The sequence below is a fragment of the Vespula vulgaris genome, chromosome 11, assembly GCF_905475345.1.
Source record: "Vespula vulgaris chromosome 11, iyVesVulg1.1, whole genome shotgun sequence".
Lineage (NCBI taxonomy): Eukaryota > Metazoa > Arthropoda > Insecta > Hymenoptera > Vespidae > Vespula > Vespula vulgaris.
Genome location: NC_066596.1, coordinates 5,585,357 through 5,598,270, shown reverse-complemented (window position 1 = coordinate 5,598,270; position 12,914 = coordinate 5,585,357). Strand labels below are relative to the sequence as shown.

Below are 12,914 nucleotides of genomic sequence, written 5' to 3'. Positions count from 1 at the left end.
TCAGCATTGATATGATCATAATGATGAAATCACGTTTATGGGAAATATATATTTTATGCATGAATTATGGCAATATTAATCCCGTATTATTATTATATAATGACCAATAAAAAAATATAAAAATAAAATTTAATAAATGGTAAAACAAATTAAAAGTGCATGTTACGAGAGAAAGTTAAATATTATAATAATTAAATATATATATATATATAATTCATTTGTTTAAATATTATTAACATTGGAAACGACATTCTTTCCTACGCGTTTTTTGTTGTTTGTTGGTTTGTTTGTTTGTTTGTTTGTTTGTTTTTTTTTTGCTATTAAATTAGACCATTTTCGATTAAAACATGCATCTCGTCCAAATTTTATACCCACTATAAACCACCATATCCAAATTTCTTGGTCAATGATATTTAATAAATTAAAAAACAAAAATTAATAATAATAAAGTCATAATAATAATAATAATAATAATAAATAAACTAAGAAAAAAATATACATAACCATTTATGGAATCCTTTTTATAATATTTCCTATCCTACACAAGTGCATGAATAATCCTATTAATTTTTTTAATCTGATATTAAAAGAAAGAAAGGGTTAACATTATTAATAATCCGTTAAGAAATCTTAAATGAATTAATTGTTTGCACGCGAAAGAAAATTAATATTAAGTTGGTTTATAAGTAATGTTAAAATTGAGTTTCAATTATTGTTGGCGTTGATTACTTTCGGAAACTGGTAAGTCTATTTGTTACTAATTCAATTTATTTAAATAACAAAATGTTATTTTTTAATCGTTTTATTTTTTATAATAATAATAATAATAATAATAATAATAATAATAATATCAATGCCTATTTTGCAATACAAACTCCATATTGGTAATATTAGAGTCAAACGAGATCCGCCATTTTATTATTCGTTTAATCAAGAAAATAATGGTACGATGGGTTAGGTAAACAAAATTATTATTCTTGACTAGATAATCTTTTAATACTCGTCCACACGTACGGCGTACGTACGTACTTTATTTTGCGTGTGTATATATCTATAATATATGTATATATATATCACGAAAAAACACTAGTCAAGGTCAAGGTTACTTGCAAGAACCATGCGCGTAGGTGTATTAAATAAAATAAAAAAAAAAAGAAAAAGAAAAAAACAGACGTTTCCACATACTTATTAATATCCTTGGAAACGTAGTAAAATTCTGATTGCATTAATTTTCCTATAGAGGGAACTACTATATCATATCCTTGAATATTTTGGTTTCTCTTCGTTTCTAGGACGTTAATACTTATTTCGTAATACTGCAATAAATATATAATGAACGTTATCATGTCTCTAGTATCTAGTAACATAACAGTTTACTCGTTGACTCATAAAAATTTAGTTGACTCGTAAACCCCGCGAAAATTTAAAAAGCAACTTCTTCTGGTATACGGGTAAAATATTACTATTTAACAATAAAAAAGAAAAGGCAAACAAACAAACAAAAAACTTTTCTAGAAAATATTCACGAGCACAGTAACTACTGTGTTTTATTTTCTTTTAATAAATACGATGAACTCGTAAGAACAAAATATCATTCCGATCAATAATGCTCTATTTTGTTATTTTTCAATTGCTAGAAAAATAAAAAAAGAAAGTGTGGAAGGGAAAGAAAAAGAAATTTCCCAGAAATATTGATCTCTGCTTAAATATTTTCGATGATCATCCAAAAAGATTCTCTCTCTTTTATGCTAGGCAATAATGATTTCGTTTTAATCTAAATTTTTGTATTGTATTGTCTTTTTTTCAGAATGGTAATGTACAAACGTAGACAGTACAACGTACCAGGGCCGTCAACATTGGGTAGCAGAAAAAAATATGGGCCTCCCGATAATAACGTTTACCGGAAAAGAATCGCTTATACGGAATTGAAAGATATGAATAATGATTGACGAACCTGATTGTTTAGAACTCGGCTGGCTTTATCATCATTAGAAAAGAGTTATTAGAAAAAAAAAGATTGATATACGTCATACATAGTACGTCGTTTAAGGGGAATTAAAAGAAAATGCTCTTATATAGGTATAAAAAATATAGTGAGAGAGAGAGAGAGAGAGAGAAAATGTGAAGAAGAAGAAGATGAAGAAAAAAAGTGGCCTCAGGGACGTGATTGAAACAAAACTGTTGAGTGTGTTAGACAAAGAAAGAAAGAGAGAGAGAAAAAGATTGGAAGAGCGGGAGTTAAACCTGGTTTAACAAGATAAAAAAAATGGATCAGATTAGACGACGTAAAATATATCTATATAAAAAGAAGTTCAGGTGTGATGGATCTTCGATACCGTCCAACGTGTCTTCCTATAATGACTAATAATAATTGAAAATTCAATTTTAAAATAGCCGCAGGCGGCTTTCGAAGACACGTCTAAAAAGGTCTCGGAGTCCTTCATTCGTCGTCGTCGTCGTCATCGATCGTTAAAATCCTTTGATTCTTCTCCTATTCATTATCCGCCATTTTGACGGGACGCCTACAATGAAGAGTCAAGATGGAGAACAAGATGGAGTATGTGTCGAATGAAAATATTTGATGAATGGGACGAGTTGGAATAAACAAAAAAGTGAAAAATTAAAGGGAAGGGGTAGGTATATACCTACGTGTGTATATGCGTGTATGTCTGTGTATATCTGTGGATGGTTGGATGTATATGTGTGCGTGTAAGATAAGAGAGAAAAGCGCGAAATAAAGTTCGTGGACTATCTTGTTCCTAAGTAGAATGTTTCCGTTTGAGATGTCGTTGTTTGCATCTTTCATAAGATGAAAGAGATTCACAAACAACGATGCCAAAGGACGATTTTCGAAATTGTGTGTCTACGAGGTATATAGTGATGTTTTTTGTTTTCGGAATGTGTGTGTGTGTGTGTGAGAGAGAGAGAGAGAGGGGGGAGAGAAAGAGAGAGAGAACATTAAACCAAAGTCGACTAGTTCGCCGAGGTTTAAATAAAAAATGAAATCTTTTTTTTATAGGCCGGAGTTAAAAGATTTTCAAGCTGCGAGTATTTCTTCTCAATTTTCTCTGTGGGGTTTTTGGTTTCTTTTTTCTTTTTTTTTCTCTCTTTTTTTGGATTAATAAGAAACTTCTGCACGCACTCACACACGCGTACAAACGGCATTCTACGAATTTATATCTATTATTTATTATTCACACGAAGACGTCATCATTTGTTGCTTATTTACTCTAATTATTACCATTATTTCTTTTTCCTTTTCTTTCGTGATTATCGTTATTTGAGAATAATTTTCTGACCTCCATTTTGTTCTATTTTTTATTTTTTTTATTTATTTATTTATTTTTTTTTCTTTTTTTATCTTTTTCTTTGATTCTTACGAACGACGAATGACGATAGTCGATCGTAAATAGGGGATGGTTAAAAAAACTTTGAATAAAAACGAAATATCTCCAGTGTTTAGTAGTATGCGTGAATGTATGTGTGTGTTTGTGTGTGTATGTGCCCGTACGTGACGACGTACGCACATGCGTGTATACGTAAAAAGATAAATAGGTGAGTGCGTTTGTACTTTTATTGACGTCATTTCACATAAGCTCGTCCATCCCAAGAAACACTCTGGTTTTAATATTATTATTAGTACTAGCATTATTACTATTATTATTATTATATATAATTATTACTATTATGTTATTATTATATTATTTAGCACATATATCTCGTCGTGTCAAAATGTCGTACAAAACACGAACAATAATCACATTCGTCCAATATGGCGGTAGCAGGATTTGTTCTTTAATTTTTTGTTAAAGACATGCGATATATACGAGCGCAGGATAGATAAAAATATACATATTATACGTTTTTAATCGAAAGAAAAATGTCGTGTAAAAGAGATTCGTTGTTAGCTTTTTGTTTTGATTTCTACATAAAAATCGTGTATCTCGGTGATAATAATTCGTAGACAGTGATGGAAATAGTATTTCGACGATTTTATTAAGTTTTCTACTAGTATGTAAATACACGAAATTATTTACCCTTCTTTCTTTATTTTATATCTTATTTTATTTTATTTCAATGGGAAAAACAGTTTGATTGATAGAATTAATAACTTAAAGAAGGAGTTTTTAGCTTCGATAATTCGTACTGTAATAAAATAAAAAAAAAAATAAAAAAAAGTAAAGCATTAAAAAAAAATATAAAAAACAAAAATGAATAATCAAATTCTAGCGCCATTTTATTCTGCGCTCTTTCTAGCTTTAATTGAAAAGCAAAAAAAAAAAGAAAATAGAGAGATTAGATTCTTCAAACGCTTTCGAAATTAGATCTATTTTATATGTATGCATGTATGTATGTGCATATATATATATATATATATATGTATGCACATATGTATATAATTATATTAAAGATCGATCGATTTTTTTAATAATTATCTATCATAATTATTTATGCTATTTCCATCACAACATGAGGATCGATCGATTGATTCTTGGAATTATAAATGTAAATCCTGTGATGAAATAATGCGAATGACGATTTTTTTTTATAAATTTGGACAAGCTATGATATTGTTTTTTCATTCAATCAAGTGTAAAGTTTCGTCGATTTTTCTTCTTTTTCTTTATATAAGCATCAATCAATCATTAAAAAAAAAAACGAAATGAAAACAAAAGAACGAGATTCTATGATTTTAACCAGAATAATTAATGAATGTGATTGATATAAATTTATTTATAGAAAAAGACGAATGATTAAATCGAATATTTTCAAAAAAAGAAATAACAATAATTCGTGTAATAAAATAAATGAAATCAGATTGTAACTGGCTAATATGTGTGTGTGTATATATATACACACATACACACACAATTTATATATACATATTTTATTAATGGAACTGTGTAAATCTACATTACTGACGTATACAAAAGAAAAAAAATAATATGTACGAGTCGGACAATCGCCATTACGATGTCGATTTTTCGCGGGATTTTTTTGTCTTTTTAAAAATAGTCTATGTATGTGTACGTAAAATGCTCTTAGATAAATTATTCACGAGAATGTTGTATTTTTACGAATATTTTTATAAGCGTGCGTGTTTTCACCCAACATCCAGATATTTTGAAAAAAAAACAAAATATAATTTCGTTGGCTGGGAAGGGTTTCTTCTTTCTATTCGACGGCTGGCAAGAGGGCCAATAGGAAACGAGGAAAAAAGAGAGGGTGTAAAAAAAAACTCAAGGATATTCATCGAACGATTAAAAAGTTATTAAAAAAATGAAATTAAGAATTGACGAAGCTTCGTTTTTCTTCTTTTTTTTATTGTTATTAATAAATCTTATTATCGATCTTGATCGAAGATTTGGCTTATCTTCTTGAAAATCTATGTTCCTCGAATAAAAAAATCGGCCATGGTGCTGCCTTTATGTAAATAAAACATTATCAATTGGATGAAAATTTGTTAACTTTTTTTTCTTTAAATTAAAATACATCACAAATTCATATATATTTGAACACATAAGAGAGAGAAAGAGAAAGAGAGAGAGAGAGAGAAAGAGAGAAAGAAATAAGGTAAGTAATAAATTGCATTGGATAAAAAAAAAATGGCGTCTTATTGATTCTTAAGAATTATTTATATTTATTCACAGTACTATGTAACAACAAGGGAAAAAAAGAGATAGAAGATAGAGATAGATAGAAAGAAGGGAGAAAGAGAAAGAGAAAGAGAAAAATACTGAATCAAATGGATGCATCTCCATATTTGGTATACGATTATTCGATTAGAATTCACGTTGAGATTAGAGCATCCATTTGTGACAATACAATTGTATAATACTTATCGTTGTTAAGAAGAGAAAACAAAGATATTGTATATATTGTTTGAATTTGATTAATCGAACTTTCAATTTTACTCTTTGCAAATACATTATATATATATATATATATATATATATATATATATATATATATATATATTGCCAAAAAGTAAATTGGATATTTTTAAAGCGCGTAAAAATCGGCACGAATTTATTTATATCATTTAAAATTTTCATACGGCGCGTATGTGATATTATTTTCTGTGAGATGAAATGCTTAGAAAAATATAAATCCAAGTTTTTGTAGCAGATCATACAAATCTTGCCTTTGTAATATACGAAGCATTAGATTAAACAGTCATTAATAATATTTGTGCTCTCCTTTTGTCATTTAAATATGGATTATCTCGGTGATTATTTTATTTTTCACGTGTGCGTTATTAGCTTGGAAATATAATATATTGGATTAAAAGTAAAGAAGAATGTATGAGTGACGTATCTATAATTTAAAAAAAAAAAAGAAGAAAGAAACAAAAATAAAATAATAGGAATAATAATTTGTGTTGTTATTAACACTCATCACAATCTTCTTTCTTTTCTATTTTCGATTTCATTTGAATAAAAATCATTAAATCTCAAATAGATCGGCTTTTAAACAATGATTTTTAAGTTTCTTAATTTTTCTAATTCAATAATAATCCAAAATAATTGAGTAATTATAACAAAATTTTTGATTGATCCATCATCAGTTTTCTCTTCGTTAAAATTTCTTCTTTTTTTGAATAATACTTTGAAAAGACATATTATTATCAAATTTATGTTAAATTCAGTAAAATAATACAAATCAAGTAATATGTGTATATATACATATACACACACGCAGAGTGTCACTTTCAAAACGAATAATTTCACATAGATATCGAGACATAGTAATACTTTTCCTTTTCCTTCTTCGATTAAATAAGTATGACGTTAAAAGAATATTCGCTGGACGTACATACATATACTATACATACATACATACATACTTATATACGAATAACGTTCAATAAGCAACGCGTTTATTAATTACGAATAGAAATAAACTTGTGTGTTACTTATTAATCATTACGACGACCACAGTGTAAAAATGAAGAGGGAAGACAATCCACAAAGACATATATATATATATATATATATATATATATGTATATATACATGTATATATATATCAGTACATTGGTGCACAGATGATACATATTCGACTTCTCATCTATATATCCTCATGATAAAATTACACCTTCAAATATCATAAATATTGAATCTTCCTAATTCGTATAAATCTATAATAAATATCTATCACAAAGATTGACCTAGTATAGGTGACTTTCAAAGAGTTTATGATTCTTTCTCACAACGAAGTCATCATACAAAGTGTGTGTGGGTGTGTGTGTATGTGTGTTGTGTATGTGTAACCATAATCTCATGCAAGTAATAGCAGAGTATGAATTTTTTTAAAACTTAAATATTTACAATACATGTCTCTTTTCATCACTGCTAATTTACTTGCATCCTTATAACCACGATGATAATGACCAGCTATTTTGATAATTATACGTATAATAATGTATTACACGTACGTGCAAATCAATACTATCCTTTCATAATGTCATCATCATATTATTACACTGACATTCTATATAAGATGACACATACCAATAGCATTATACAGGAGTTTCAAGTATTAAAAATACTTTTTCTGTTGCATATTGACAGGTTTCTTTTCATTTCATTTGCCTTTTAATAGGTTTTCTTCGGTATTATTTTTCATGATTATTTGTCTCTCCCGACTCATATTAGATCTAACGATGATCTTCCTGTGTAAAAGGCTTTATAATTATTACAGGCTTTTGCTATAATTGTCCGTACACAAAGAAACTTGATTCTTGATGCTTATACAGCACAGCCCTTTTCTGAATGAACATATCGTTCATGATTTGTATAACGTATAAGTGGATCAACAACGTTCACTGCCGCAGTTTCTTCTTCGTTGTTGACCGAACAAGTTACCATTTCTTCTGAAATATTAAAGATGACAATTGTTACTCGACGACTGACGGATTAATAATCGATTTAATTAAAGTAACAAATTGATTTGAATTTTACTAACCAGGCAAACAAAATTGTAATTGATCGTTACTGGGATTGGTACTATCACCAGTACCACTATCTTTACTGTGTTGCGAACTTGTATCCAAATACATATGAGTTTGATTTTCTGGTGCTGTTGATATTACTGTTGTCGGTGATTGTTGCGTGTTAGCATTACGAGCGTTATTTAAACGTCTTCTCGTTTGATAAATAATTACTACCCAAACTACTGATGTACCAACGGCACAGCATACTACTGTGATTATTATTAATCCCAATATATTATCTTCATTTACGATAGACGTTGGAGCTGATAAAGAAATTAACGAATTAATCTTATTCATTGACTTGTTCAATGAATCAAATTAGTCTTGTCCTAATTATTGCTATTATTTATTTTTTTTTTCTCCACAAAACTTACCAGGATTCACTGTAAGATGAGATGCACCAACAACACTGCCCAATGAATTACTCATTTCACATTCGTAACTTCCTGCATCGTTACTCATAGTATTAACTATTATTAATAACTGATTTTCTGCCGTAAAGAAATGTCTTTCGGTTACTTGCAATGGACTACCATTTTTACGCCACATTAATTTTGGACGTGGTGAACCACTTGCCATGCATTCCAATACGATCGAACCACCTATCATTATTTCTTTATTCTCCATCGGTTTTACAAATGATGGTACCTCTACAAATAGATCATTGATACGTTTAAAGTGATTAGTGCTGATCAATGATGAAACTTTTTTTTTTTAATTACATGCATTCACGATGAAACTCACCCAATATAGTAAGAGTCGCATTTGCTACAATAAGTCCAGCTAGGTTTTGAGCGGTGCAAGAATAAACACCACTATCTGCCATTTTTACATCTACGATAAAAAGTACATCGTCCGTAGGCATCATATGCATTCTTCTTTCTCTTGCCGCTGGAAAATCATTTCCCCCATCTTTTTGCCAAGCTATCTGTGGAGTCGGTTGTCCTTCGGCTGAACATTCAAGACGTGCTGTACTTCCAGCAGTTACTCGAATATCACGAGGAATTTTTGAAAATGATGGATATACTGCAAATGTCATATAACATTGATGTTTACTGATCTTTGTGAATCTGCTAATTAATATCAATGTATTTTAACTTACTTAGAACACTTAGTTTGGCTTTAGCAGAATATGTAGTTCCGTAGGAATTAGTGACCATACATTGATACTTTCCAGCATTAGCATGAGTCACGTTAATAAGTTGCAAAACAGAGGATGCATTTGTTACACCACCTTCCAACGTGCTGATGTCTGTTTGTAAATTAGGATTATCTAATTCCACGTTATCTCGTTTCCAAGTGAATTTTAATGGTGCATCAGCCGTACTTGTTGCACGACATACAAGAGTCACGTTGTCACCTTTCACACGTTTTTGATCTGTAGGTTCTTCTATTATTCTTGGCTTTGGATATTCATCTAGAAGATAAGTATTATTGTAAAAGGAATAAAAAAGAAAGTATAGTAATTTTTATCTACGTTGTTATACTAGTACTAACCACATGTGAAATTTGTATGGTGTAATTGAGCCAATGGTTTATCTTGTAACCAATGTGGATAGCCACAATGAGCTTCTGTATCTTCGAATCTATGTGATCCTATCCACGTGCTAAACCATTGTAATCCACAATCACAGACCAATGATCCTGTAAGATCGATAAAAATTATGGTTTCAGATCGATCATAAAAATATATAGTTCAAATTAAGTCGAAATTTTTCTCACTTGAATTTAATTTCAATTTCTTTAAATCTGGCATTGTATTAAATGCATTTTCTTGAATACTAGTTATATTGTTCCCACTCAAATCAAGTTCAGTAACACGACTTAAACCAATAAACGCATTTCTGTTAACAGATTTGATTTTGTTATGTGCCAATCCTAACTTCCATAAATTACTGAGTGGACCAAAAGCTCCATTAATGTCTTCTACCATGTAGGATATTTTGTTGGAATTAAGATCTCTGTAATTCAGAAATGAATTAAATAATAACTACGAGTTAGAAATATTTAATTAAAAAATTAGGCATTTTTAAGCACTTAGATATACGTACAAAACTTGTAATTTTGGAGTAGAGTTGAAAGCCCCATCTGATATATATGTAATTTGATTGTGATCCATTTTTAATCTTTCTAATTTATCTAAATGATCAAACGTGTCCCGTTCTATAGAAATTAACATATTATATGATAAATCCCTGAAAAAAAAAAACACAGGATCGATTAATTTCTTTTAATGTCATTATAATTTGTAAAAATGATAAAATATATATATTTTTACTAACAATTCAGTGATTTCTCCACAATTATCCCACGCTTGCGATTCGATCATTTTTATATGATTATGGGATAAAGTCAATTTTTTCAAATGTTCTAATCCGAACAAACCACCTTTCTTCACAGTGGTTAACATATTGAAATCAAGTTGAAGAAGGATAAGATTTTTAAGAGGCCAAAATGCGCCATCGTTCAAGGTGCTTATTTTGTTTCTTTTCAAACGTAATTCTTCCAAATTTGTTAAACCTGTTAGACTTAATACTTGCATTTGTTGCAGCTCATTTCTATTCAATTCTCTGTTACATAAATTTTATGTTTATTTATGTGATATGGACAGATATACTACAATAATATAAAAGAATTACAATAGATATGAACTTACAGTATTCTCAATTTTCCAAGATTACTGAAAAGTGCTGTAGAGAGACTTTGCACAGATGATATATCCATTAATTGTGCAAGATGATTTTTATTTAAACGAAGTTCTTCTAATGAAGTCAAATTATCTAAGCTACCATTTTCAATAACATATATTCGATTCATATTTAAATTTCTGAAAAAAATATTTATATCTTAATGTAAAGTATTAATAAAATTTTATATTATATCAATTTGATAATAAATGGAAAGGCACGTACAAATGCACGATTCTATTAGGTGCAAGAAACGAGCCACGTCGTAAAACAGTTATTTTATTCAAACTTAAGTCCAAAGTTTGAAGCTCTGACAAGATAGCTAAAGCACTTCCATTAATTGTAGAAATTTCATTGTGCGATCTGTAATGAAATAATAAATATTGAGTTTTACAGAAGCATAAACAAAAAAAATATTAATTAAATCAATTGGCATATTGAATAGAAACATATAATACATACAAACTGAGATGTGTTAAATTTTTAACAAAAGAAAGATTCGGTATTCGTGTCAATTGATTTTTATTCACTTTCAGTCCTTTAAGTTGTGCGGTATCCGATAAACCAATAGTAAAGTTATCTCCTAATTTATTAGCGCTCATATCCCTGTAAAATTATTTTGTTATTAATTAGTTATCATATTTATATATTCACACACATATATATACAAACACATAATATAGTAATATTGATATTCTATCAATTTATAAATAAAACTTACAGTTCTTTGAGTTCTGTTAAATGTAATAATGAATCAAACTTCAAGTTGCTTATATTATTGTCTTTTAGACTTCTGAAAATAAAAAAAACCGATACCATTTAAAGAACATTGCTATTACATAAAAATAATTTAGAAAACTTACTAGTACGTTTATATCTATGTCATGTCTTTCTTTTCTAAGAAGAATGATATCCTTAAACGCTTACTATTAGAAGCTAAAACTGGTTAGCCTTCAAGCATAAAACTTTATATGGTAACAGTAAAATCAAACTAGATAGCAAGAATACAAATGACACAAATGTATTTGCAATAGTCTATGCTATACAGTTAACTATTTAGTTTATAATGTTACATAATACTTTTTTTCAAACTAATTATAAAGTTCAATATACAATTCTGATATCAAAGTTAAAATTCAGCTAATTAACAATAAATACAGTAAACATATAATTATATAAATAAACTATCAAAAAGTATGAAACTCTTTTCCTTTCTTCGAATATATATTTTATATCGAAACAATCACAAATCTTAGTAGCGATAATACCGTGATAGTGATATCGATATCAGAAGAAACTCGATATATATATATATATCTATATATATATATATTCGATAATTATCATTAGAAATTGACAAAAAAAAGGAAAAAAAAAAATACGAAAGAAACAAAGCAAAAACAAAATAAAATCAACAACAAACGAACGATTGTTTACTCACAAATTTTCGGTCCATGGTGGTAAGCCGCTAGGTGCTTCGATCAATTGCAAATTATTACATATCACAACGTTTCCTATGCAACCACATTCGACAGGACACTTATTACTTTTCTCATTTGATATCATTGGCCGATCGGCCATCATCAAGTTCAACGGTAAAAGAATCCATAGGATGAATAATTTCACGATGATCGAATCGTTTCTTTTCGATCGTAGTCGACATTGAACGAGAGAAATCTTTTCAATCTCCGACATTATACTTTTATCGTATCAATTTTCACACTTCTTTATTTTTCTTTTTATTTTTCAATCGAATATTGATGGATATAAGCGATTAGCGCCATAACGATAAGTAAACTCAACGCCACTCCTTTCCAAGGGAATTACCATAATAACGAAAAAGTCAAATATCCACATTCAATCGATTCAAAACAAACTTCGTCGACATTCGGATTCATACATCATGATGACGCCTACGACAACTACGACGACGACGACGACGACGACGACGACGACGACGATCAGAGAGAGACAGACGAGTACAATCCAACGTTGCCAGATAATTTAGATGAAAAATTATCGAGTTCGTTAGGAGGAGGCGGAGACGCCGAGAGAATGTTTCTTTTTTTATCCTTTTTTTATTCCACGCACATTTCAGACCCGACGAGATTTGATTTGTCGCATCGACTTGTGTTAGTTCAGAGTATCAGCACGTAGATGACGTTTGAGTAGCGACGGAACTTGGACAAAATGGCGCAGCCAATAAGATGAGTTTGTATGTATCGATTAAT

The 12,914-nt window shown here is 29.3% G+C and overlaps 2 protein-coding genes across 11 annotated transcripts in view; one reads left to right on the top strand and one right to left on the bottom strand.

Moving 5' to 3' along the window:
• The window catches only part of LOC127067652 (trehalase), a 38,100-nt gene extending 32,738 nt beyond the window's left edge, over positions 1–5,362 (top strand). For all 8 annotated transcript variants that reach the window (XM_051002855.1, XM_051002854.1, XM_051002863.1 and 5 more), the window contains one exon: positions 1,808–5,362. In XM_051002855.1, the coding sequence (XP_050858812.1) occupies positions 1,808–1,949 (142 nt within the window). In that variant the 3' untranslated portion in view covers positions 1,950–5,362. The remainder of the gene's footprint in view (positions 1–1,807) is intronic.
• A 1,258-nt stretch (positions 5,363–6,620) lies between these two features.
• On the bottom strand, positions 6,621–12,776 carry LOC127067650 (leucine-rich repeats and immunoglobulin-like domains protein 3). Of its 3 annotated transcripts, none has more exons than XM_051002848.1 (14): positions 12,125–12,776; positions 11,405–11,476; positions 11,146–11,289; positions 10,909–11,046; positions 10,653–10,823; positions 10,279–10,566; positions 10,048–10,191; positions 9,719–9,957; positions 9,494–9,640; positions 9,099–9,413; positions 8,741–9,022; positions 8,371–8,646; positions 7,969–8,259; positions 6,621–7,873 (listed from the first exon to the last, which is right to left on the bottom strand). In XM_051002848.1, exons 1-14 carry the CDS (start codon positions 12,376–12,378, stop codon positions 7,752–7,754), a joined length of 2,883 nt encoding a protein of 960 aa, XP_050858805.1. In that variant the 5' UTR covers positions 12,379–12,776; the 3' UTR covers positions 6,621–7,751. The 3 variants fall into 3 exon arrangements, with proteins under 3 accessions (XP_050858805.1, XP_050858804.1, XP_050858806.1); XM_051002847.1 differs by having other exon boundaries at positions 6,621–7,876; positions 12,125–12,774; XM_051002849.1 differs by lacking the exon at positions 12,125–12,776 and adding an exon at positions 11,547–11,758 and having other exon boundaries at positions 6,621–7,876.
• Between the last annotated feature and the right edge of the window lie 138 nt (positions 12,777–12,914).